The sequence below is a fragment of the Sporobolomyces salmoneus genome (assembly GCF_050403485.1).
Source record: "Sporobolomyces salmoneus JCM6883 DNA, S_salmoneus_JCM6883_v1_ctg49, whole genome shotgun sequence".
Taxonomy (NCBI): Eukaryota; Fungi; Basidiomycota; class Microbotryomycetes; order Sporidiobolales; family Sporidiobolaceae; genus Sporobolomyces; species Sporobolomyces salmoneus.
The window spans coordinates 96720-121854 of NW_027481114.1; the positions used below are offsets into that span (position 1 = coordinate 96720).

General features: G+C 51.8%; 7 protein-coding genes across 7 annotated transcripts; 2 read left to right on the forward strand and 5 right to left on the reverse strand.

Moving 5' to 3' along the window:
* Positions 1–560: 560 nt before the first annotated feature.
* On the reverse strand, positions 561–2962 carry JCM6883_000080 (uncharacterized protein; the record flags this gene model as incomplete). The annotated part of the gene is made up of 8 exons (XM_076634020.1): positions 561–1178; positions 1236–1725; positions 1793–1885; positions 1950–2078; positions 2160–2363; positions 2427–2506; positions 2574–2708; positions 2789–2962. 8 exons carry the CDS (start codon positions 2960–2962, stop codon positions 561–563), a joined length of 1923 nt encoding a protein of 640 aa, XP_076486021.1.
* Positions 2963–3370: 408 nt separating this feature from the next.
* JCM6883_000081 (uncharacterized protein) lies at positions 3371–6278 on the reverse strand (the record flags this gene model as incomplete). Its single annotated transcript, XM_076634021.1, has 9 exons — positions 3371–3579; positions 3640–3711; positions 3773–4034; positions 4102–4272; positions 4343–4544; positions 4609–4681; positions 4754–4776; positions 4854–5004; positions 5072–6278. The coding sequence occupies 9 exons, from the start codon at positions 6276–6278 to the stop codon at positions 3371–3373; spliced, it is 2370 nt and encodes a 789-aa protein (XP_076486022.1).
* A 643-nt stretch (positions 6279–6921) lies between these two features.
* Positions 6922–12412, reverse strand: JCM6883_000082 (uncharacterized protein; the record flags this gene model as incomplete). Its single annotated transcript, XM_076634022.1, has 14 exons — positions 6922–7120; positions 7250–7406; positions 7502–7570; positions 7636–7708; positions 7778–7920; positions 7992–8352; positions 8435–9028; positions 9102–9287; positions 9359–9499; positions 9564–9678; positions 9747–9950; positions 10016–10371; positions 10438–11271; positions 11357–12412. The coding sequence occupies 14 exons, from the start codon at positions 12410–12412 to the stop codon at positions 6922–6924; spliced, it is 4488 nt and encodes a 1495-aa protein (XP_076486023.1).
* A 565-nt stretch (positions 12413–12977) lies between these two features.
* Positions 12978–19016, forward strand: JCM6883_000083 (uncharacterized protein; the record flags this gene model as incomplete). Its single annotated transcript, XM_076634023.1, has 11 exons — positions 12978–13529; positions 13598–14392; positions 14464–16538; positions 17474–17509; positions 17608–17615; positions 17680–17746; positions 17812–18110; positions 18184–18316; positions 18380–18556; positions 18622–18875; positions 18958–19016. The coding sequence occupies 11 exons, from the start codon at positions 12978–12980 to the stop codon at positions 19014–19016; spliced, it is 4455 nt and encodes a 1484-aa protein (XP_076486024.1).
* Positions 19017–19259: 243 nt separating this feature from the next.
* On the reverse strand, positions 19260–20573 carry JCM6883_000084 (fumarylacetoacetate hydrolase family protein; the record flags this gene model as incomplete). Its single annotated transcript, XM_076634024.1, has 6 exons — positions 19260–19382; positions 19494–19578; positions 19664–19760; positions 19845–19931; positions 20022–20273; positions 20336–20573. The coding sequence occupies 6 exons, from the start codon at positions 20571–20573 to the stop codon at positions 19260–19262; spliced, it is 882 nt and encodes a 293-aa protein (XP_076486025.1).
* A 519-nt stretch (positions 20574–21092) lies between these two features.
* On the reverse strand, positions 21093–22966 carry JCM6883_000085 (malate dehydrogenase; the record flags this gene model as incomplete). Its single annotated transcript, XM_076634025.1, has 8 exons — positions 21093–21124; positions 21205–21304; positions 21383–21537; positions 21627–21910; positions 22004–22182; positions 22592–22774; positions 22833–22867; positions 22933–22966. The coding sequence occupies 8 exons, from the start codon at positions 22964–22966 to the stop codon at positions 21093–21095; spliced, it is 1002 nt and encodes a 333-aa protein (XP_076486026.1).
* A 277-nt stretch (positions 22967–23243) lies between these two features.
* On the forward strand, positions 23244–25135 carry JCM6883_000086 (uncharacterized protein; the record flags this gene model as incomplete). Its single annotated transcript, XM_076634026.1, has 6 exons — positions 23244–23281; positions 23343–23436; positions 23502–23787; positions 23855–24664; positions 24734–24856; positions 24939–25135. Coding segments are annotated over 6 exons (1548 nt in total), but the record flags the coding sequence as incomplete, so codon positions are not given.

Below are 25135 nucleotides of genomic sequence, written 5' to 3' on the forward strand. Positions count from 1 at the left end.
AGATTGAAACAGTCGAAGAGAATTAGACGAGTCTGGCAAGCCGGAGACATTCAAGCGCGGGCAAAGTAACTTGCAACAATCACCACGGTCAACCTCACTAACAATTGACGTCGGTTTGACTCCTGAGAGTCTAAGAGACACGCGGACCTCGATCCCTCGGTCGCTACCGAGTCGTCGACCCCGACCCGTCTTTCCTAGATTTCGCTCAGGGTGACTCGGGACGTCCGCCTTCGTTCCCTCCTTTCGCGTTCCGCTATCTCTTCGTGGTAGTCTTCCGAAGGATCGCAATGAGCTCCAAGAGATTCCTACTTCTATGAGATATCGCAAGAATTAGAACAGACAGTACGAAAAGGGAAATAATTCAAGTCGAGGTTCAGCCACTCGCAAAGCCAAAAACGATTCGCTCCAAGTCAGACCGGAAGAAGCCGGCGTCGAGAGATGTTCGAGCGCACATCGTGGAAGACCAGTGAATTCACGTTGGCGGGACGAAGAGAGGCGGAAACCGAGAGAGAAAAGAAAGTCTTTCCAAGCTCTTCGCAACAGACTGATATCCTGAAAGACTACGCTAGTTTCACTCCTCCAGAACCGTGGTCGTTTGCCCAACCCCATTCCTTGATCTGTTCTCCAACTTGTCTCGCCTGTCTTGAAGCAACTATCGACGGTGACCGGCTCCCTTCTCCACCCTCCGAATCTGGCAGTCTCTCAAACACCTGTCCATTCTCATCTTCCTCCTCGGGTCCAAACAAGGCTTCACGTAAAGCTGCGACCGTCTCGCTCCTCAGAGCTAAAAGTCTCCTGATATCTCGAGCTCGGGTCCTCCTCCGTCGAGGTCCTCTCGGTCCCGGTAATTCGCCTCCATCGAAAGTTTCACGATGTCCAAAGTCGAACCCGCCCAGTAATCGATCTGCTTCGGAGAAGAGAGCTGGACTCGGAGGAGCGTTTCTACTTCGTCTCCCTCCGTTCCCTCCTTCGCTCCCATTCGCACTCGTGAAGGACGCCGACATGTTGCCGAGGTCGGTCTCGTCCTCGAGATCGGTGTTCGTCTGGTCGGATAGGAATGGGCTTGAGAGAGAAGGATGCACCGAGTGTAAGAGGTGAGAAGCTTCTTCGTGAGCCACGGGCGACCACAGACCGACGAGGACCCTCCACAGCGCTAGGAGTCGTTGGAATTGTCGATACTACGTCCGCAAAGTCGTCAGCAGGCAGATTGAGCGAGAGAAAGAGACGGAACTCACATTTTCGTCGACCAATCGGTTGTGATATGCGACAAAGCAAATCGTTCCAGCCAATGAGACGAGTATAGCTCCTCCGTACGGTAGCGAGACCCAGAGGAGAGCGCACGCAACTCCAAAGAACGCCGCGTAAGAACCGAGAGCGAGTACGAGGCCGACGGCGACCTTTTTCTGCGCTTGGTCTTCCTCGAGTGCGCCAGATGAAGCGTAGCGAGTGAAGAGATAGATCGGTAGGTGAACGATGAGGGGGAGGAGGAAGAAAGGAAGACGAAGGAGACAGGCCAATGTCGAGAGACAAATTGAAGTGAAAACTCGAGCTCGAGTCGGAAGTGGTTGAGGGACAGAAGGGTCGAGAGTCGCGGGGAGTGGTAGAGACGATAGCGAGAGGTGGGATAAAGAGCTCGCTTGTAGCGTATCGCGGTAAGCGTTGAGGAGTCGTTTCAGTCGCCGCAGAGCTGGAGACGGTGAAGGTGCGGCAAAGAGATCGATCAAGCTAGTCGAGGATCACAATCGGTTTCGAGGTCAGTCGAGATTGGTGTAAACGTCTGAAATCGACGCACCTTTGATCAATCTGTCGGAGATGAACGAGAGGAAGATTGCGATCATCCGGCCACAAGATCTTTCTCGCCATTGTGGCCGCGTTTCGTGATTCCCTGTAGTGCGAGATAACGATCTATCAGCTCCCAGAGTCGTTCCGATCACAAGGAGAAGACTGACCAATCTGGTGCATTGACCGTTACTTTGATCAGTTCTTCCGTTATCTTCGCCGTGAGTTTCTTAACAGCTGACTTGGGGTCGACGAAGAATTCTTCCATATAGGGCTCGACCGAGATCTTCGATCCGAATCTATATCCAATGCCGAGGGAAGTATCAATATCGACGTTGAGAAAACGCTCGAAGAGAAACGGCTAGGGGGATCGTACTCACTCCATAACAGCGCTGCTTCTGTATTTCGTCTTATCGCTGTAACCGATACCGGCGATGCAGATGACAACGTCCTGCGGTTCTTTATTCGTGAAGCTTCCGTCGGAGAGCACGCTTCTCGTTCGAGGATCCCTGATATTCTTGCCATACTCGAGAGCAGCCCATGAGGCTCCGTCTTTCAGAGGTGATAGGTGTGGTACCGTTTCACTGTCGAACTCGAACGGGAGCGGGTGAGAAGAAATCGAATCTGAGCGAGGGAAAGAAACTCACCTTCCTCCTTCACCGAACACTGCTACTGCTTCACCATGTTTGAACGCATCGAACGTTGCAGCGAATAGCTTTTGATTATCCTGTGTCCTCGTTGATTCGATGTCAGTAAAGCGAGACCCGCTCGGCGCAAAAGAGAGAGCTGCTAACCTTGGTTTTCCTATCAACGGGCAAGTTTCCCGCGTCGAGTAAGATCTTCTTCGGTAATCCAGGAGCGAACAGAGTAGATTTCGCCCAATAGTGCAGTTTGCGGTAGTGAGGGAAATAGATTGAGAGGACTGCGACCTGTGTGGGGGAGGAAGAGAAGAAAGGGAAGTTCAGAGAGGGGTGAGACCGGCCTGTAGAGAGAAAGAGGAAGAGCTCACGTCGGCAGCAGAGTTCCAATGATTCGCTACGACAATCACAGGCGTCCCTTCAGTGGGGACAACTTGTTCCGGTTCATTGCCGTCGAACGAGAGAACTTCGCAGGTATACCAGAACGACTCGAATGCGAATCCAGCTAGTCCCCTCAAGAAGGTATGGGTTGGACCGAACCCCATCTAGAGCGTTGCTGGATGTCCGAAAGAGTTGAGAGAAGAGTCGGATTCGGAAGAGGACCTTGTAGAAGGAGGAGCAAGCGAGGGAAGATCGGTCGCGCGATATAGCTGTTCCGGTCAGTACTGATAATGTGTTGCGGGCGAGTTGGGTCCGATTGGAGGGCGTGTTTTGGAGGGAGAGCCAAAAAGAGATGAGATAATCGAGGTGAGGCGCGATTACTGAATTTCAGCGATTGCTTCCAAGGCGAGAGAGGCGACAGTAGGAGAGTCTGAGTGAGAGCTCTCAATAGTCGAAACGCGAAAAGCACGATGCGAAAGAAATTTTGGACTTCGACTCCAAAAAGTTTCGCATTCGCAGTTCGACACACTCGACTGACTGATACAACAGCTTTCGTTCTCGACAAGATCGAGTCATATCCGTGACCGCTTCGAACGTCTGGTACCCGGACCTTCTTCGTAATCTGCATCCGAGTCTTCGCCGACTATTTCTCGCATCCTCGACCTTGAGCTCTTGTCTGACGAAGAGAAGCTCCTTCTTCGACGTCGACCGGTGACCATTTGACCCCAGTCATCATCAACACCGCGATAAGGCCGAACAAAGAGTCGCCATCCGCCTTGGACTGTTCAAACCAAACTGAGTCAGTTCTCTTTCTGACTTTGATCGAGGCGAGCAAGCTTACGGCAAGTCGGAACGAATTCTCCCATACGTTCTCGAATCTGTTCGTATGATGTAGTTCCGTGAACCGAGCAGTCTGGGCCAAATGCACAAACTCGTCAGCCTTGAACTCTGCAGAACGAGAGAGCAGCTTTTACATTTGTCCACGGGTAGATAACCTCGTCTCGTTTCGAGGTGGTTAGTGCCACGGGTGTCTTTCGAGAAGAGTACTGCCGTCCAGGCTTCTTCGATAGGAGGGATTAGGGGCAGATTCTCGGAGGTTCGAACGAGGTTGAGGTTTTCGAGATCGGACGAGAAGTGATGAGAGAGGTGTTGAAGAAGGGTCGTTGAGGCATCGTAGGTTTCTCCGACAGATCCTATCGGCATTGTCAAAGGCGTGAACAAGAGGCCGTGTTCGAGCTGCGAAGTGAATGAACGAGAACGGTGAGCAGGGTCGAGCTCGGGAAAGAATTGGGCAGGAACGTACGTCAACTTCCATGATAGCGAACCCTGTCAGTCGCATACCAGGGCGAGAGCCTATGCCGATCGAGTCATCTCCAAAGAGTGAAGGAGACGTCGCGTTCTTGCGACCTTTCTTCCTCGTGGTCGGATTTGCCCATCTCAAACCGATGAAGCGTCTTCTCGTTTCGTTAGCGCACTGTGAATAGGGTCATGACTGTCACATAGGCACCTATACTCGTCACGAGTTGTCGACAGAAAAAACATACCGGTTTGAAAAAAGTCTCAAAGTGCGTCCATGCGTCAAAGGCCATCTTCTCGATCTGTTCGTACGTCGTAGCAATTGGATTCTCCCCTTCTAGGACATCCGGGACGGCGAGAGCAGCGAGGACTGCGTTGCGGAAGAATTCGAAGCATGTCGACTCCAGTCTCGCGAGGTCTTCCTCAATCTCAGAGAGCGTATGAGTGTCACTGTCGAAAGGCGATTCGTCAATCGTCTTCCTAAAGAGTGTAGCACTGGCTTGGAGGAACTCACTAGATGAGGTCTTGGATAGCACCCATCCGAGCGTGCGAGAACGAGCAGTTTCGTCTTCCCTCTTCGAAAAGTTCTGCGATAGAAGCGAAGGAGCGGAGTTAGGAACCCCCGTCAGAGTCCAAAGATTGTACGCTCGAGATCTCACCCTTGCATCGCCATTTGCCGACTCTACCTCGCGAGACAAGCTGTTAGTTAGCGAATCATCGATGAGAAACGGAATGAGATTCCAACGACATGCGACTCACCCTAATCTCCCACCTCCACCGCCGTCATCGGAACAACGTCGGTAGGTAGCTGAACAGTGCGAACAGATGACCTCGACCGTAAAGTTGAGCTTTTCTCGAGGGTTGACTGGTCGTATTGAACCTGAAGCAATACATCTTCGATCGACATCGCCTGACAAAGGGGATGTGCACCGTCAGCTCGAGTCCCACGCGACAAGGCTAGGACGAAGTCTACTTACAAATCAAGGAGTTGTCGTTCGCGTCTTTTCGACTCGCCGATTTTCGAGGATTCGTTCTTGACCCGACCCTCCTCCTCTTCCGATCCCCTGCTAAACCCTCTTCTCGATCGAGCAAAGCGGACAAGCTGGAGTAATAACCGACATCGGAGTCTTGACCTTCCATCCCGATCATATTCGTTCCGACGAGGTCAGGTCTGCAGGTGAAGCAAACGAATTCGGCAACAAAGTCGACGTCGAGGGCTTCTCCTTGCGACCGCAATTGTAGAGTAGCGATTTCGGCTTGACATAGAACGCAGGTGACAGTCACTTCGTCGCGGGCGTATCGTGACCTGGATCCGCCTTGCGAGGTTCGACCTTTGAGCGAAAATTGTGGTCGAGCGGAAGAGGGGATCGAAGACGACGATAAGGAAGGGCTCGGAAGCGGCGAGGCGCGTGATCGACGACGAGCGAGACCGGAGGATACGATCGCGGCGAGAGACGAGTTTGACGAGGTCGAGACTGAATCGAGAGGAAGGGTGAAGGAGGAAGTCGGCGTGGAGGAATCAAAAGGTGGAGCGACCGCCGAGGAAAACCTGTATTTCTCCGTTGAAGAACTCGACGAATAGGGAAGAGACTGGAAGTCTGGCGGGAGAGTCGACGAAGAAGTTTCTCCGAATGTGAAGGAAGGTTCTCCCCTATCGATCGGAGGCGTGAGAGGATAGGTCGGATTTGCGAAGTCGTAGGAAGACGAAGGCACGCTCGGGTGGAAGTTGAGTTGCAATCCGGGGGAGGAGACGAATGAAGGATTCGAGAACGAGCTTGATTGCGATCCCCGAGTCGTGCAAGTCGAGAGCCCCGAATTACCTGAGATGCAGGATGGATCGTAGGAGTATGGCGAGAAAGGGAAGTCGTGGATCAACGAGGAGGAGGAGGACGACGAGGCGAAGGAGGGCCAGGAAGAGGAGGACGAGGGAAGAAAAGCATGCGAAGGTTGGGAGAAAGATTCGTTCGAGTTCAAGCGAGTTCTGCTGGGATGCGGAAGATGGTGTCGAGCTGCTTCTTGCTCACGGTAGAGCGAGTAGGCAGGTAGAGGAGTGATGAGGTCGGCAGGGAGTAAGGCGAGTTCATCGGCAGCGGACAAGAAATTGGGTTCTTCGTTGCCTCCTCCTCCTCCTTCTTCTCCTTGTGATAGTACTGGCGGCGAATCGAGCGGGACGAACGCAGCCATGTCGACGATAGTCTAGCGAGCAGTCGAAGGGGGAAGAGAGAGTTCTTTCTGAGTCCTTGTGGGGGTTTTCTGTCGTTCGGAGGAAATTGAACGAGGGGAACAGGAAGAAGAGGAAGATTAACGTCGTCGGGCAAATAGGCTGTAGTAGTAAGACGAGATCGTTCCCAGACTGCAAATGATCCACTGGCAGGAAAGACTTTCGAAACGGAGACGTAACCCGCCGGTAGCTCTAGAATGAACTCACCCGGCTTGACCGACGAAGTTTCTTCTTGTTCTTCTTTTTTTCCCTTGCGAACACGAGGGTACTGTACAGATGTAATCTTGCGATTCGAAGGAGTTAATGTCGATCATAAGGCGAGGCGAGAGGGAGCGAAGCGAAGAACGGTGTCGTGGAAATTCGGGTTTCGAGTCATGATCATTTTGCAACGCAGGATGGTACGATAGGAATACACAAAAAAGTGGTCAGTGGCGATCGGGTAACGATATTAAAGGTTCAATGAAGACCAGGGAGAGAATGGGTATCGACATAGAGAGAAAGGACGAAAGAAGCACGGGCATCTTGATACAGTATTCTTACACGGGAAGCGATTGCGACGGAGCTTGAACGTCTCGAGGGAAGAGGGATCTAGTGAATAAGGTTGTTCTATCGATCGAGGATCGTCGAAAGTTGTTGAGCTCCGAATGCTTTCGAACTTCTTCCAAGACGATTCACTCCTCCTCCTCCTCCAGAACTGCGTTGAAGGCTCCCTCGTTGAGACTTGAGCTGTTGTCGTTGAGCTTGTTCGACCGAGAGTCGTTGCATCGTTGAAAGTTGAGTCGACAAGAAATCTGTTGTGCCGGGACTGGGTCAAAGCGAGAAAAGTCAGCTTTTTCTTCCAAAAACTCGGCCGCCAACGAAGCTCCGCCGAAAAGTGCGAAGGGTCACGGCAGCGAAAAGTCTTCGCTCGAGATTGAAGCTCAAGGGGACTCACTACATTCGCAGGATCCGTAAGATCATTTCACCCGAACTAGTGGCCTGCTGTTTCTTTTCGATCTTGCGCGCTCGAATCGTTCCGAGATTTCGTTGCGAATATACCGACTTGGAACGGCTCAAGATCGAGTCTGATTTCGTCAGGAAATGCCGTTGCACTGTAACGTAACGTTGTCATCGAATGAGAGCCAAGTCAGCATCCCGACGACGGTTGCGGAAACGACGAGGGAGGGAGAAGAAATTGAAAACTCACTGGTCTCGACGGACGCTCGCATGAGATCATCCGGACTCCACTCGTAATACATTCTCGCCTCGATGAGCTCTGTAATATCATGCGTCAGCTTGAGATTCATAGGAGAAACTGCGGACGGGAGAGAGGAGACTTACCAAGGTATTTTGCATTACGAAGGTCTTCAAGTGGAACTCCTTCGCCACCACCGTGGAAGAAGTTGACGAGGAACTGACAGAGTGATAGAGACGTCAGCGATGAGTGGCGGAGCTTGATATCGGGAGATCTAAAAGAGCTTACGCCGAGCCATTTGTAAACGACGTCGACCTCTTTCTCGCTCAAAGGTCGCATCTCGGTTGGACGGTCACTCAGAGGAGGTACGAGGAGACCTTCGATAGTTGTCAAGATTTCTTTCCACAAGCGGAGGGAAACGAGGTGCCAAGCTGTTTGGAGAGGAAATGAGAGGTCAGTCGACTCGATTCGATGGGACGTGCGAGATTCAATACGAGCTTACCATCCGGAGTCAAAGACTCTTTGAGAGTCGCAAATGTCACTTCAAAGTAATCGAGGAGGTCTCCAATAGCGTTTTCGATTTCGATGTCTGTCAGAGGACCTTTTCCCTTCTTCTTCTGCTCGAGTCGTTCGAGGGTGACGGTGCTCGGAGCGTTCGGGTCGTGAACTGGAGGGATCATCAAAGTCCCGGTCGCAGAGTTGGTGGAAGAGGCGAGAGCGTCGCGAACGTAAGCGTTGAGGTTTCGAACTCCCTTGTCGAGATTGCCGCGAACTCTGTCGAGATCAGGTAAATTGTAGCGGGAAGTGTTGAGGAGAGATTTGAGATTCGAATGAGAGATGTAATGTCGAACGAAAGGAGACATCTACAACAGGAGACACGATAAGTTTCGCTTCTTTTCCTCGTAAAGAGAGAGACCTGTTTACCTTGTCGACCATCGTTCGAACCATGTCACCTTCAGCTCGCTTCAAACTCCTGAACGCACGACCGAAGTAGAATCGGATATCGTCTTTCTCGCCTTCCATCGAGATCCTTAACAACAATCTCGCGTCGAGAGGTTGACGATTTTGATCTTCCAATCTGAACCAGACATCTTTCGCGAGGAAGTCTGAGAACTTTCGCGGATCGAGATGGATGTAAGCGCATCCGACGTGGTCGTGATGATCGACGAGGTTTCGGTTGTACACTGTCGCTCGCAACCACAAATCGCCCTTGACCGATACATCGAGAGTTTCGTCCCATCTCGGATCGTTCGTGTCGTACAGGGTTCTCGTCTTGGCGACTCGGTATCCGGCGGGGTCGGAGAGGATCAAGAAAGGGTCGAGCTTCTTGCTTCGAGAGTTGCCAGAAGGCGGGGACAAGTTTTCGCAGAGTACGATTTTGACGGTGAAGAGGTATCGAGGTTGAGTAGGAGGAGCGCTTGGAGGCGGAGGCGGGGTGTTCAATTCGACGATTCTCGAGACCTTGTCGGCATCGAGATTGTTGTAAAGCGTGTCGAGAAGTTTTCGAGCGGCTTGAATGTTGTTGAGCTTGATGCAACTCTACACACAAGGCGACGAGAAGACAACGTCAAGAGACGAGCAGAAAGAGCCGGGTGAGGATAGATAGACGTACAGCGGCTTTGAACTCGAAGGGTTCCACCTTCTTGTCGCCTTGCACAACCATTTTTGCCTTTGTCAACCATGCAGACGGTCTCGCTACGTCTTGATCCAACGCTTCTTCAGGTTTCCTCGGGAACATTTCGTCGATGAACATGGACTCGAGTTGATTCGAGTACTGTTCGATCGATTTCGCGATCGTCTGCAAGCGAAAAAGAGAGTTCAGTCGGCAAGGAGACGCCTACGGCAGGACGCAGACTAGGAGAGACTTACCCGTGACAAGCCGGTAAGAAACTTGGCATGACCAAACTCATCAGGCCATTTGAGGGACAGGATGAACTCGACCGGAGCTTTACAACTCTCGATCAAGTCGACAATGGACGAAGAATGAGTCGCAGTTTCCTCAGGTTCGAACTAGTCACGAACTTGGATGAGTTTTCGGAACGAGGGCGTTGTAGATGGTCAGGAGTTCACTCACGGCATCTTTTGCGATCGCTCGATTGACCCATTCGCTCGTCTGAGTATCCGTCATAGCGAGCCATTTCCGTACGTACGGTTCAAACCAAGCAGAGAAATCAATCTCGAGGGGCTCCCTGGTGGAAGAGCTCGGGATTGTCAGCGACTGCTGTTGACGTTCAGGAGAGAAGAAGAGGAAACTCACTCGGGACAGAAAGCTTGAAACATGTCTCTCAACTCTTTCACGCCATGATACAGCTCCAGGAGTTCTCCATCCGTCACGCCTCCCGTTGCTCGAGGCTGAACGAGCTCGACGGATGCCGAAATGTTGGAGATTCGAGAGTTGTTTAGGTGATCAACGAAGAGAGGTGCGGCAACTGAGAGGAACAAAGCTGGCGGATCCAGTTGTCTGCGGGAAGTTGAGGGAGAATATCAGTAGACGGTCATAGAAAGACGAAAGAGGAGCAAAGTTACCCGCAAACTTTCTCGGGGAAACAACTATCGAAACCTTTTACTTCGTCTCGAACCCAAGCGAGTACCCGGATCCAAGCACCGACCTCGCTCTCGCCCTCTTCCCTTCCCATTTCGAACTCAAGCACCTTCTCCTCCCAAGCCATCGTGACGAATTTTCGCATTCCCGTCTCCAACTCCCTCAACGTAGCCGACAAATTCGACCCGATCGATCCGAGGAATACTGGATTCGTCGATATCGAGTCGAGGTGAGGTAAGAGTGAAGAGAAGGGTTGTTGGAGCAAGCCTTGAAAGATTTCGAAAAATCTAGTCAAAAGCGTGTCGAACAATAGAGACAAGGCTCTGAATAATATTTGTCGCTACATAGCAAAGATCCGATGTCAGTTACAATCTCACTGCTGAGGAAAGGAGCACGAACGACTCACATCGACGAGTGGCCATCTCCAATACCTCCATTTCTCTTCGACCCGTTCCACCTCTTCGAGAGCTTCTCCAACACATTCTTCCGGTACACCCATTCCTTTATACAACCCAGCTACGAGTCCAACGAAAGTAGCGGCTTTGAGAGTAACCGGTACCCTCCAGCGTTTCCTGACAAGCAGTAAGAAAGTTTCGTGTAGAGGAGACAAGATTGACAGTGATACGTCTTCGTCCGGTGGTAGCGACGACATGAGAGAGTAATCGTGATGAAGGAGGACTTCGTACAATCGTCGAAAGAAGAAAGTCGGATCGGGAGGGAGGAAAGTTAATCGAGATTCTTCCGCCTCGAACGGTCCTCCGTCTTGACCTTCGTCGTGATCTTCCGCCGTGAGAGGTTCGTAGGATTGCTCCCCTTTCGAATCGACGATGACGAGACTATCCCTCTCGCCAGGAGTCGGGTTCCTGCTACTCCGTCTGTTCATTCTCCCGTTCGTTTCTTCTGAACCCGCGATCAAAACTCCACCTTTGATCCCATTCTTGACCAAATCCGGGTTTCGAACCGTCATTTCCAACAGTAGTTCTTGAACTTCATCCGTTTCTTGCTTCTTCCAACTCGCAAACGCTTCAGGAGATTCGAAATCGCTCGCGTCGAAGGGATAAGGGGAAATTGAAAGGTTGCGATTTGAAGGTGGTCGGAGAGACGCGGAAGATCGATCATTCGGGGTGGAATTGGGAGGAGGGGGAGATGTCGATGAAGAGGAAGATGCTTGGTTGGATGTCGAGGAACTCGAGAGCGCTGCGACGGTGTTGATCATGAGTTTTAAATCATTGAAAGCCGCCTGCACGGAAACGCAAGCTTGTCAGTATCATAATGTTCGAACCTCGCGGAGAGAAAGTACTCGAGAGAGAGGGAAAGAACTCAACTTGTTCAGTACAGATCCGTTTCAAATTTTGCACGTCGCGTTTCACCTCTGACTCTGACTTTCCGAACACTTTACCCAGAGCTTGCACGAAAGGCATCTCGGCAAGATTCACTGATGTTGTCGTCGGAGAAGGGTCGAGGAGAGCACTATTTCGATTCGAGGAGGAGGGAGCGGGAGAGTTGAAAGCTGGTGAAGCTGAAGACTGCAAGGAAGGGGAATAAGAGGGATAGGCGGAGCTGGTCGAGGTGGAGATTGACGAAGTGACAGAGAGATGCCGATCATGATTCGGTGTTGTCGTTGTCGTCGGCGCGGAATTCGGGAGATTTTGAGGAGGTTCCGCGAGTTTCTTCAGATACGAATCCAGCCGGTTCACCAGCTCTCCCGGCACCCTACTACAACTCTTGAGTCCATCTCTGATGATTCCGACAAACTGACCAACTTGATGATTCAGTTCCCGTTTCCAATCTTCCCCTTCGGATCCCAATCTTTTCTTCAGAATCGCTGATGCCGTCGTGACAAACATCAAGATGACTTCCTCGATCTGTCGGTTCTCTCTGAGGTTCTTCTGAAACGACGATTGGGCGTAGGTGCCGTAAAAAGCTCCGATCGTCTGCCTCAGTAACTGATCTTGATGTTTCGGATCTGCTCCTTTCGCTACTCTTTCCATCTTGTTGTCCAACACTTTGACGAACTCCTTCGGGAATCTACTCGATTTGTTGTCCCGTAGTCCGGAGGAGGAGGAAGAAGGGTCCTTGAAAGTGTCTGCGAGAGAGAGAAGAGCGTTCGTCCATCCGTCTTGAGGTTTGATCGAATTCGTCACTGAATGTCTCAACGAAGGTCTCGCGAGACTCGAAGCCGTCGTGGTCGTGTTGGATCTGACGAGTTTGGTCGTAGAGGTCGATCCAGAGGCAGAGGCGGTGTTCGAGGAGGAGGAAGAGGAACTCGAAATGACATGATCGAGGACGGCGATTCGGAGGGAGTAGAGGTAGACATCTTGATCTTCCCTGGGGATGTAGACTGTCGTCCGAGACGAGGATGCCGTACTTCTAGTCGTCATGAGATCGTTCCTCTCTCCGAGGGGACTCCTTCAGTCTCGGGGGTATCGCTGTCGTTCCTTTCGCTGTAATGAGTTGGATCTATAGCTGTTCGTATGGAGTGGGGCGAGTTTGAGCGAGAGTCGAGTGAGGGAGAGGAAGTGAGCTAAACTTGCAGATGAATCGGCGCGAAACTCTCCTCAACTTGAGCTCACTCTATAGCCAGAACGCTACACATCGATACACAGTAGATCACGCAGCACGCCAATTAGACCACGCAGCACGCCAACCTCACGAACCACGGGCACAGAAGCAGGAAATAAGAGCCGGAAGATCAAGAGTTCGGTGATAGTCGACTCTCTCCCGCTGACGGACTGACACCTACGCGAAGTGATCGTCGCTATACAGCAGAGCAGAACCATCTACACCGCCAGATCAAGCAGTACAAGCTCTTAAAGGTCCATCGTTCGGGTTCATCGGCGTCATTCGAATCTCCCTCAACTCTCTCCTCTCGCAGCCTCAATCGAGCACAGCTTATTGAAGGGACGTTAAGTCTAGAAGGGGAATATACTCGTGCCAAGGACCTCGATGTCGAACCCCCTAACTCAGCCTCGTGAGGCTTCCTCTTCCTCGACTCCGCATTATCCAACTTCCCTCTCTCTTTCCGAACGAACTCCAGCTTCAATCGATCCGACTCCCAGAGGCCCCGACCGTATCGCCCGTCATCACTCTCGAAGACCCTCCAGGGCGGAACGCTACGAGTTTCTAGTCGAGAACGCGCGGGAAACCCTCGAGAAATCGAGACGATCTTCTGGAATCGCTCAAGTTGATCCTGGGTTTCTCCTTGGACTCGAGAACACGGAAGCGAGAAGGAGGTCGAGTTATATCTCGGTTAGCGGGAACAGCTTGAACGCGGAAGGCAAGAGGGGGAGTTTGAACTTGATCGGAGAAAGGTTGGGATTAGGGGAACTCGGACAATTCGATCAACGCCCGAGTGGTGGAGGAGAGATAGGATTGGGGATCCAGTCGGATGGCGACTTGGAGCAGGGAAACGATGGAACGGAGACGGAGGAGCAGGAAGTCAAGGATCGCGAGTGGAGAGAGACAGTCAGGAATTTGTTGTTGGTCGTCGATGGAATGGTAAGCAGGTTTCGCTCCCTCTCTGTTCTACGAATAACATATCTGACTTTCGCACTACTCTGAAACAGTCACAGCAATTAGCGACGCACGACGAATTGGCAGCTCAGCTGAAAATCGCTCAATCGAACTTGACGCTCGCCGAGACACACTCTGAATTCCTTGAGGAAACCCTGCGACGGAGAGAGGTCAGTAACGGTAGTTCGGGAGTCAGAAACAGTACGAGCCTGCAGAGGGATGGAAGAAGTCGCTCAGCGGAGGAAGACATTGGATCAGCTTCGACTTCGACTAGTAGTGGAGGCGCGAGAAGTTTCTTCAGGTTACCGAACTCTTCGACACCAGCTGTCACTTCTTCGAGCAACAATAACAGCAAACGAAAAGCGACCGTTCCACCTGCGCCTCTCTCTTTCGTCACAAATCCCGGTTTGAGGTCAGTCGCATCATCGCCTCGCTTAGGGGGAGGAGGAGGAGGCAGCGAGAGTCCCACAATGCCTGCACCTTTGAGCCCCTCGAATTCTGATCAACCGAGATTTTCGACTTCGACAATCGCCTCTTTCGATTCTTCACTCTCGCCCAACAATCAATCCCGACCTTTCCTCGCATTGAATCCCTCGACCCAATCGTTACCGGGCTCGACTTCCTCCTCGGCTCCCGCGCCTTCTCTCCTGCAAGATTATTATGCCCTTCATTCGGCGTATCGAGGTCTCGAAACTGAATGTGCGGCACTCAAGGTAAACGAAGAGAGTTTGAAGAGGAACAATGAGATGATGGTCAAGAAATGTGCAGATCTGGAAAAGACGAAAGAGGATCTTATGAGTGAACTGGAGAATCTCAGTGTCGAGTTGTTCAGCGAGGCTAACGCTCTCGTAGGCTTTACATTTCCCCTAATAAGCCTTTCTCAATGTGCTGACGGAGACTCCGGTATTTCGGTGTACAGGTCGCAGAAGAACGGAAAGCTCGAGCAACAGCCGAAACGAAACTCGAACAACTGCAAATCGAACTGAACTCGCTTACGCAAGAACTCGCCTCCCTCCGAGCCAGCTTCACTCAGCACAAAGCGTTCTCACAGTCACACCCCGACGCGAGCTCGCCTGACCTCCCGGCGATCCCGCGCAACGGCTCGATTTCGGCTTCTTCACCACTTTTACTCCTGATTCCTTCTCGTTCGGCTTCTTCCTCGACCCCATCATCCCCAAATTCAGCGTACTCTCCATCCCTTGTCGAGACCCCTTCGACGTCCAAACCACCATCGACAAATCGACCGACTTCGACAGCATCCGTTTCAACCGGTCGAAAGTGGTTCTCGTTCGGTAGATCACCTTCGATTCCAGCTGCGCCTTCTCCGTCAGCGGGGACAGATTCGACGGTCTCACCGAATCCATCATTCTCGACACCTCCCTTGCCTTCTCCTCATCTCGTTTCCTCCGACTCGACATCAACTCCCTCAGTATCGCTATCCGCAGATCTTGGCAAGAATGCTCCAGTCGATTCAGCCGATGGGACGGAACGAGAAAGTAGAGATGGAAAGGGTCTCGGAGTTCCCACGGGCACTCGCGGTCCGACGATGGAAAGGAGTAATTCTGGAACTAGTTTCGTCACGGCGAGATCGGAAAGTTGGTTCGGATTCGAAAGGGCGTCAAACCGAGAGGGCGAGATGAGTGAAGAACCGTTGGAGATTGGAGGAGACTCGCATTCGAAAGAGATCGAGCGCAAGGGAGAACTCGCGCAGGAAGTGCTTCAAACGCCTACCCGGACCACCTTCAAACCCGAAGCGACGGATTCGGACTCGCCCCGGCCGCCAAAGAAAGAGACTTCACCGCAGAAAGGAGGAGCGACACAGAGTAAAGAAGCGGTTTTACCACCTCGACCTCTCTCTTCCTCTTCCTCACAAGCGACACCCACTCCCTTCAACAAAGATCTCCCGATAGCCCTCGCATCTCCTCCTCTCCCACCTCTGCCTTTGGCTACTCCTCTCTCGTCGGCACTCTCCAGTCCGGTCCTCGATGAGCGAGTCGAAACGGATCCTGCGAAACTGCCCTTCTCGACCTCTTCGACTCGAGATCCAGTCCCTGTCGTCAGAACGAGACCGAACCGTACGAGTGGCCAAGTTCCTCGCCCTCTCGCAATTCATATCGCAGCGTCTTCTTCCCTTTCTCCCTCGACCGTTCAGTCTCCTTCCACGACGTCATTCCGCACTTCTCCGACTCCTCCATCTACGAAGAATGCAACTCCGACTTCACCCAACTTCCTCGGAGGTCCGACTCAGTCCGAAATGACAGCAGGAGCTAAATCGCCAAAGAGTCCGAACGAACTTCGGTGGAAAGAAGCCGTTTCGACGATTGATCACTCTACAATACCGAGAGTTAGTGAACCTGGTACGTCCTCGAATTGGAGCTCTCGAAGCAGGAGTCGACAAACTTCGACCGAGAAGGAGAACGTTCTGTCGTCTGGAGATCGATCGGCGCCGAAGCAAGTCCTCCCGCTCAGCCCACGACTAGCAGGATCAGAATCAAATGATGGAGAAAGGACGAAGAAGCCGCTTCCATCGACGACGACGGAAGACAAGAACGTTCCTTCGATTCCTTCAAAATCTCGGAGTCAGCAAGAACGACGAGGATCAGGAGGAGGAGGAGGTCTTCGAATCGACACCGTTGCGCCTCACGAAGCCTCGTCGTCGATAACCCCTCGTCCGACCGAGCAAGGACCGCGATCCGCTCGTCCTTCATCGAGTTCTGGTGGATTTCCGAAACCCAATCTATTCCGACATCATTCTGCGACGAACGTCTCTTCCCGCCAACTTCCTCCTCCGAGCACCAAATCCTCCCTACCTCCGACTCTCGCAACGAACTCGTCGAATTCTTCTCGAACATCCGACTCGTCAACTCACTCGACTCAACCGACCGGAATGAAGACGATCTCAGGCGCAAACGGAAGGAACGCGGTTCCTCTGAATCCAGATGGAACAAAGGCAGTCGAGGATCTGGAGAAACTTATGGAGAGTATGATGGACATGTTTGAGTGAAATCGCAACCTTGGCTAGTGCTTTCGATTCTCCTCAGAGCCTCGTCTGATTCACATTCGGGTTCGAACGAGAGTCGATCATCTGCGCTACTGCACGCTGAGAAGCACGTCGCAAGTCGGTTTCATGGAGACTCTTCCGAGCTCGCACTTTTGAACGAGATGCTGAAAGAGTTTTATGTATCACCATTCGTGACAGATTCGGTTCGGGATCATGATCTCGCTCATCTACGTGACTAGCTCGTCGCTGAGTGACCGCCGATCTACTCGTAGTTCGCGGAGATTGGTGATGAGCCTGAGTTTGAGAGAATTCGAGTCACGATTGCGAAGCTGTTCTTCGTCCCGTCTTTCCAGCTTGCGACAGACTACAGCGAGCAAGAGCGATACAGATAATCAAGACTGGGTCTCTGATCAACCCTACGGCGAGTTGAAGGAGAGATCGCGACGACATCAGCAATTCTTCGCATGAAAATTCTTCGAGTCTTTCTTATCGATCTGTGTGCGAAATGCCCCAATTACGATCTATTCAGCCTCTCACATTTACCTCTCAACTGAAGCACCTCGAGCGGAACGGTGATTTCCTGCTCTCGTACAGTACATCGGAATGTTTCGGAAGCAATTTCGAGGAGAAATCTCCCGAGACGCAAAGATGCAGTCACTGTATTGAAATGAATTGAAGCTGTAATCTTGGAGAATTGAGAGAGAGAAGCTTTTGAGGCGAACTCACTTCTCTCCTCCAACTTTCCCAAGTCTCTATCAAAAATCAACATGTAAGCTCGCTCTAACGCCTCAGGAACCCTATCAGGACCTATATCGAACGAATCGGCTTGGTCTCGAGTCGCTACGAGTGATATCGGTTCTCATCTCGACATCGGGTTGGGCCCTCTTCGAAACCTCGTTCTAACTCGCTCTCTCGCTACGATTGACAGGTCTGCTGGAAAAGGATCTGTCCAAGTCGGTATCAAGTGAGTTGTACACCAGCCTTGGCTCTTCTCCCTCTCGAGGAAGAGGTACTTACCACGTTCGTTCACTCGCTCTCTCTCTCTCTTTCCATCGATTTCAGCGGTTTCGGTCAGTCTCTCTTCTATTCGACTTTGCTCTCGTACTCAACTGACATATCAACCGTCGCATATAGGTCGTATCGGTCGTATCGTTCTCCGTAACGCCATCGAGCACGGAGATGCCAAGGTCGTCGCCATCAAGTTCGTTTCTCTCGTCTCTTATCGCTCAACTTCGACTGATTCTAACCTTTCTATGACTCCTGCAGCGACCCCTTCATCGACCTTGAATACATGGTCTACATGTTCAAGTACGACTCTACCCACGGTCGATTCAAGGGTCACGTCGAGACCAAGGACGGCAAGCTCGTCATTGACGGACACGCCATCGACGTCTACAACGAGAAGGACCCCGCTTCGATCCCCTGGTCCAAGTCCGGAGCCGATTACGTCGTCGAGTCGACTGGTGTCTTCACCACCAAGGAGAAGGCCGGTCTTCACTTGAAGGGTGGAGCCAAGAAGGTTATCATCTCTGCTCCTTCCGCTGATGCTCCCATGTACGTCTGCGGTAAGTTTTGACAATCATTTCTCTCATTTCTCCTCGAGTTCTCGACGAAACTGATAATTTTCTCTTTTCTCAGGTGTAAACCTTGACAAGTACGACCCCAAGGACACCGTCATCTCGAACGCTTCCTGCACCACCAACTGCCTTGCTCCCCTCGCCAAGGTTCTCCACGACAACTTCACCATTGTCGAGGCCCTCATGACCACCGTGTGAGTTTTAAAATCATTCGAGTTTCAATCTTTGAGCAGGAGACTGACCGCTTTATCGAACAGTCACGCTACCACCGCTACCCAAAAGACCGTTGACGGTCCCTCCGCCAAGGACTGGCGTGGAGGACGTGGCGCTGCCGCCAACATCATCCCTTCCTCGACCGGTGCCGCCAAGGCTGTCGGAAAGGTCATCCCTGAGCTTAACGGCAAGCTCACCGGTATGGCTTTCCGTGTCCCCACGTGAGTTACTCGTTCTTCATCATATTGAGAACGAATTCCTGACTTTCTTTCTCGTTTTCTCACAGCGCTGATGTTTCCGTTGTCGACCTTACCGCCCGTATCGAGAAGGGTGCTTCGTACGAAACCATCAAGGCTGCCATGAAGAAGGCTTCCGAGGGTGAGCTCAAGGGTATCCTTGACTACACCGAGGACGCCGTCGTCTCGACCGACTTCATCGGTTGCACCGCTTCCTCCATCTTCGATGCCTCCGCCGGTATCTCGCTCAACGACAACTTTGTCAAGCTCGTTTCGTGGTACGACAACGAGTACGGTTACTCCCGTATGTTTCGATTTTCTTCTTTTCTTTTGTCGATTACACCGGACTGACATTCCATTCTCGCTTCGCCCGTGTGCGTTTACAGGAAGGGTTGTCGACCTCCTCGTCTACGTTGCCGGAAAGGACGCTGCTGCCAAGCTCTAAGCGCTGTCTCCCCCTCCTCTTTCCTTCTCTCCCCTTTGTTTCTTTCCTTCCGTACCTATCAACTAGTGCGATTTGATTTACCAAAACTGAAAACGATGACTTGCTTCTGTGATGTTACCCCCTCTCTGGTGTTGTCGAGGAGAGAGCGGTCGAATAGCGTTTTCAAAACTTCGATTTAGCGGGAAAGAAATCGATTTCAGGCCGACAGGCTCTCATCTCTACTAGGCCTCGTTGGAATCTCAATCACTTCTCGTACTGAATTTTGTTGACTAAGCTTCCGATTCCGCCAGAGATCTCGACCCGAAAAATATCACCGTCTTTGAAATATTCGGGAGGTGTCGAATAGGCTCCGATGCCGTGAGGTGTCTAGATTGAGCAGAAGAGGTTACAGATCGAGCGAGTGGTGAGAAAGGCCCGTTCGTCAGTGGAGATGCGCGAATCAAGCGAGTCAGAGGAGCGTAATTTCGAGAAACTCACGCCGGTAAGGATCAAAGTCCCAGCTTTTAGTGTTGTGCCCTGTGAGAGGAATGACACGATCTTCGGAATCGAGAAGATCAAGTCTCTGTAAGAGAGTCGAGCGATGATGGGCGGAACAAGGTCGAGATGAGCATTGACGAATGTCAAAACGATATTTCTGAGCGACTTACGTTAGAGGAGATTCTTGCATGACTTTCTCATTTTTTAGTCCTCTCAGTTGTAGTTCCGAGGGATCGGGAATCTGCCGAGTCGAGACGATACAAGGACCTGCGAAGAGATTCGAAGAAGCCAGAGGGTAGTTTCGTCAATGCGAAGTTGCGAATGCCCTACATCGCAGTATATGTAGCTCACCCATGGGACACGCTTTGTCGTAGGACTTTGACCGACACCATTGACTCGTTTCGAACTGAGTTTTCCTCGAGGAAATATCATTTGTCGCTGTACAAGACGGTCTCCTGCGTCAGCGATCAGCTCCCGTTGCACGAGAGACCGTCTTCATCTTGAGTGACTCTGGGAGAAAGGGCTGACCTGTGTAACCGAGAACGTACTGCATTGCATCCTCCTCCGTGACATTTTTGCAATCTTTCCCAATCACCACTCCGAGCTCACTCTCGTAATCCGCTGTTGGCATTGGTTTCTCGTCGAGGGTAAACTTTGGCACGATGACGGGATCAGGGTAAGGAGAAGCCAGCGATGTCGAAGGCTTGAGAAAGACGACAGGAATTTCGGGAATAGGTAATTTGCACTCTTCGGCGTGTTTCTTGTAATTGAGTCCGATACCTGAGCGCGAACCACGTTAGCTCGGGGTAAGTCATGACTCCAGCTAGAAACCTACGACTCACATCGAATCGTTCCGACCTCTTCCTCTACGAGAGGACTCAAAAGTCTCTCGACAACCGCCGTCTTGCCCGTCTTTCGTCCTGGCGACAGAATACTCTTGCCGTCATACACATTGACTTCGACTTTCTCGCCCTCGTACATCGCCAGCCCGACGTCTTGAGCGGAAGAGAGCGGTTCTCCGATTAGAGGGGAAGTTTCCGAAGCGGATCGAAATCGAACGAGACGGTTCCAGGTAGACATTGAGGAGATCTGTATCGGTTTGCTGAGGGTCGACAGGAGCGAGGGAGGAGCAGCTCGAAGCATTGAATGATCGGATGGAGAGAAACAACTTCAACTTTCGCCGACGTCTGGGGAGCTCGTGAGATCGATGAATCGACTGCCCAAGCATTACACCGTAAGGATGTCGAGAAAGTGGGCGAAGAATCGATACGGCTAGTCGGCTGTTGCTGAGCGACGAAAGGGGAAAATCTGCGAGAAACGACTCGCAACGAGTGGCTTCGAGCTTGAGTGGCCCTGGGTGTTTGACGGCGACAAGACGGAGATCCAGGGAAAGAAAGGGAACGACTTATAGTCACAGTTGAACGAAGACAGCCTACATAAGGAACGAAAGAGAACAAAACTGAAAACATAAAAACCTAATTTCCACCGCCCAAAGTCTGCAGTCGTAGATCGTCCTCCGCTTCTTTGGCTTTGCAATCCCTTGAAGTTTGAGGGGAACAAATAACGACGAGCTCTGAGCTTTTAAAGTCGAGCATTCAGTCAGAGCTTGGGTTGAATGAATTGAACTCCCTCTATTATTCGCGATTCATCGAGTCAGTGCTGAGTTCATTCCTGACATTCCTGACATAAAGAGAGGAGAGAGGAGACGTACTCGTGATAGAACCTCCGAGCTCGCCTAGGCAATCCTTGAGGAGATTTTGTTCGTGAGAAGAAAGTTTTCCGAGAGGGTGAAGTTTCTCGACTCCGCTGGGCTGAACGTGGTTTCAAAGGATCGACATGAGGATATCAGCGATGTCCTGGAGGCGAAATATGAGAGGACGGATACGTACACCGAGTTCGACGGGAACCGAAAAGAAGTCGATTTCTTGACCGATTTCCTTCTGGAGATCAGACGAATCCTTGACGTAGACGTACGAAGGAGCAACGACTCCCGACTTGTTGTCGAACGCGGCGGAAAGAAGGTCAGAGGCGAATTTGTATCCAGCTTTTCGCAAGAAGGAACGACAACGAGAAACGAGAGATCAGGTATTGAGCTCGTCTTAGCTTGGAGACGTTCACAGGGATTAGACTTACCGTAAGCCATAGAAAGAGTCGCAGATCCAGCTCCACCCTTTGCTTCAACAACTTCATCTCCACCGAATTGAATCCTCTTGATCAAAGCGGCCAACTTCTCTTCGTCCTTGAAGAGGGACTCGGGGAGGGAAGGTTTCGATTGGGAGAGGAGAGGTACGATCGTCTTTCCAGAGTGACCTCCGATGACGGGGATCGTGTATTCAGGAGCTGAAGTGGGCTTGCCGATAGCTTGAGCCGACATGGTCGAGGAACGAACGACATCGAGAGTCGTGACACCGAAGACACTACAGATGGAAAGGCAGGTTCAATTCATGAGCTTTGAAGTCGAAATCTGGTTTGTAAAGGGAAGAGAGAGGAGCATGTGCGAGAAAACTTACCGCTTGGGGTCGAATACGCCGGCTTGCTTGAGGACTTCGGCGGCGATGGGAACGGTAGAGTTGACAGGGTTCGAGATGATGCAAACGAACGCCTTGGGGCAATGTTCAGCGACGCCTTGGATCAAATCGCGCACAATTCCAGCGTTGATGTTGAAGAGGTCATCACGGGTCATTCCGGGCTGAATAGAGTGGATGTCGAAGTTGGAGCATGATGCAGAGGGAGGGGAATGAGTGAGAGAGTGAGAGGGTGGGGAAAAAAGTTGAAGGATCAAGGAACGTTGCGAGGTTTTCGTGCGGATGCGAGAGGAGCGGGAGAAGAATTTGTGGCAGACGACGAATGAGGAAACACGAAAAAGTCAGCACACGATACGTAGGGAAAATGTACAAGGTTTCGTTGGGAATCGATGAGAGAACGAGGAGAGAGTTTTGAAAGTGTGGGGAGGGAGGGCGAATCCGTTGAGAATTCCCGACCAACACCCGTACAGCTGCGAGACGAGCCTCGAGATGTCTTTAACGTATCCATCGAGTAGTCTCCGAGCCGAGTCGCCAAGTTCCTTTGAGGAGGGACGTGGAAAAAGAGCTGCTCACCTTTCGGGGTACTCCAGCTGGGATAATGACAATCTCGGCGCCAGTGAGGGCGTGCTTCAATCCATCATCCTCCTTGGTGTATCCAGTCGTGACTGCGGGCGAATCGACGTGTCCAACGTCGGCGGCGACACCTTTGACGAGAGGGACGACATCGAACAAGGCCAAATCAGTGATGAGGTGGTTCTAAGCACGAGAATGTCAGCTCTCTTATCGTTGAACCTTATGTGAGAGCTGTACTGACCTGTTTGAGTAAGAGTGCGAGAGGTTGACCGATTCCTAACACGAATTGAGTCGTAAGTGGGGTGAGCTTGTTTGGGGAGGAGAGAGGGGTAGCTACTCACCTCCGGCGGCTCCGAGAAGTGCTGCTTTGACCATGTTGTTGTACGGGTGAGTGAGTTGTGAAGAGGCGAAAGTGAGAAGAGAGGAGACAAGAGAGAGCCGGGGAGAAATCGGAAATTGTTTCGAACTCGAAACTCCTCGTTTCCCCGATTTTCTGGGGAACGATTATCCGTTATCATTTCCTGGCCTGCTCAGTTGTACTGTACGAGATTCTACTTTGCGTGTAAGAGCAATCAAAAGTCCGGGACAAGCGGCATTTGAGTTGTCGGGGACTTGAGTTCGTCGCTCTCTTCCGTCTTTCACTCAACACCCGATGACAGAATCACTACCGAATACGCTAGCAGTCTTACCGTGAGTTTCATTTCACCTGTATCTTGATCTGGGCACGTAGACTCACTCCTCGCGCTTGCAGTCTCCCTCGAAACACCGTCCTTTATCCGAATCATCTCCTCTCGATTCAACTTCAGAGTCGGCATGCTATCGCGCTCGTTAGGTCGGTAGTCAATGTGAGTCCTGTCAGGCCCTAGCACTACTCTACAGTCTACTGAGCGCGGGAGAAACGTTGAAACAGGATGCCGCCAGCTCAACTTCCGGCAGTTCGAAACTCGTGATCGCCTGTGTTCCGCTCAAGCCGAATGACCCAGTAGCTACCGAAGTATCCGAAGTTTTCCCTGGGGTCGAACCGAACGAGCGAAAGGTTGACAACGACGAAAAAGACGATTCCGCCACTTCGACAGCTGAGATTCGCAACTCGAAATCCAAGCTACAAGCGATCGATGTGCCTTCAGACTCGGACACGTCAGGAGGTGCAGTCACACTCGCAGACGGTAGACCACTTCCGGAAGAGCTGTATGAGCGTGCGTCTAAACTTCTCTCCATCCAAAACTCGGTCCGACCTCACCCTTTCTCGCATCTTTCAATTAGACGGAACCGCTGCACGAATCATTCGTCTCGAGAGGCTCTCCTCGGGTGGATTCTTAGCTGTTCTCGAGGGCATTGCGCGCATCTCCATCGATCCGACCTCGTATCCTTCTCCGCCTGCGCTTTCTCCTTTCTACACCGCTCAAGTCTCCCTCCTTCCTGCATCGAAACCGCTCCCAGGCTCACACGATTCTTCAGTCGCTCGTCTTCGACAAATCTCTGTCTCGATTCTGAACGCCTTGACAGGTTCTTCGACTCCGCTCGTCCCTCTCTTCGATCGCAAACTTCGCCTTCAGCTCTCACGCCTCTCCGGCACATCCATCCTCTCGTTCATCGACAGTCTCTTCTACTGCCTACCTGTCACGCCCGCGACTTCCCTCACGCATTTCGACAAATGTCGAATCCTTTCCATCTCTTCAACAGCCGAACGAGTCGAATTTGCGACCGCCACGCTCGCAAGGGTTGACGGTACTCTCGAGTCTGCTACGTTCGAAGGAGACAAAGTGGATCCGACAGGAGGGATGTCAAGGAGTAACCGGGAGTACGCTTTGATGCAGCAGCTCTTGAGAATCAAACAAGAATTAGATTCGATCGCTTCGTCATCCTCATCAAAACCCCCCGACTCGAAGACTAGTGTGAAAAGGATACCGACGCTGGAGGGAGACGACGAGGAAGCGGAAGGGGACGAACTCGCGGAGTTGGAAAAGAAGATAGAAGAGAAATCGTTTTCGCAAGAGGCGAGAAAGGTTGCGATGCGCGAATGCAAGAGGTTGAAGAAGTCTCCCCCTCAAGGTGCCGAGTACGGAGTGATCAGTACGTCTTGCCTTTCTCTTTGATCGTTACATGCCGGCAATGAAGTTTGATAATTCTTTGACCTCGCAGGAACTTACCTGGAGACTTTGATTTCGATTCCGTGGACTCAAGCCGAAGCGACTCCTCTCTCGCTGTCTCGTGACTTCATCGATCAAGCTCGCAGCAAGTTGGACCGAGATCATTACGGCTTAGGTGAGTGCTTCGACTCTTTCACTTCTTCTGCGACTCTCACTCCGATTTGGAATTGATGAGCTGACGTGCCGCCCGATCGCAGCAAAGATCAAGAAACGCCTCCTCGAATGGCTCGCCGTCTTGCGCTTGCAACAAGAGCAGCAACAGGTCGCCGCGCAGGTTCCGAAGTCGACTGCGATCGTTCCTTACGTAGCCTCGGCGTCGTCTGTTGAATCCTCAACATCGATTCGCAACGCTCACAAGTCACCCATTCTCCTCCTTCACGGTCCTCCCGGGGTC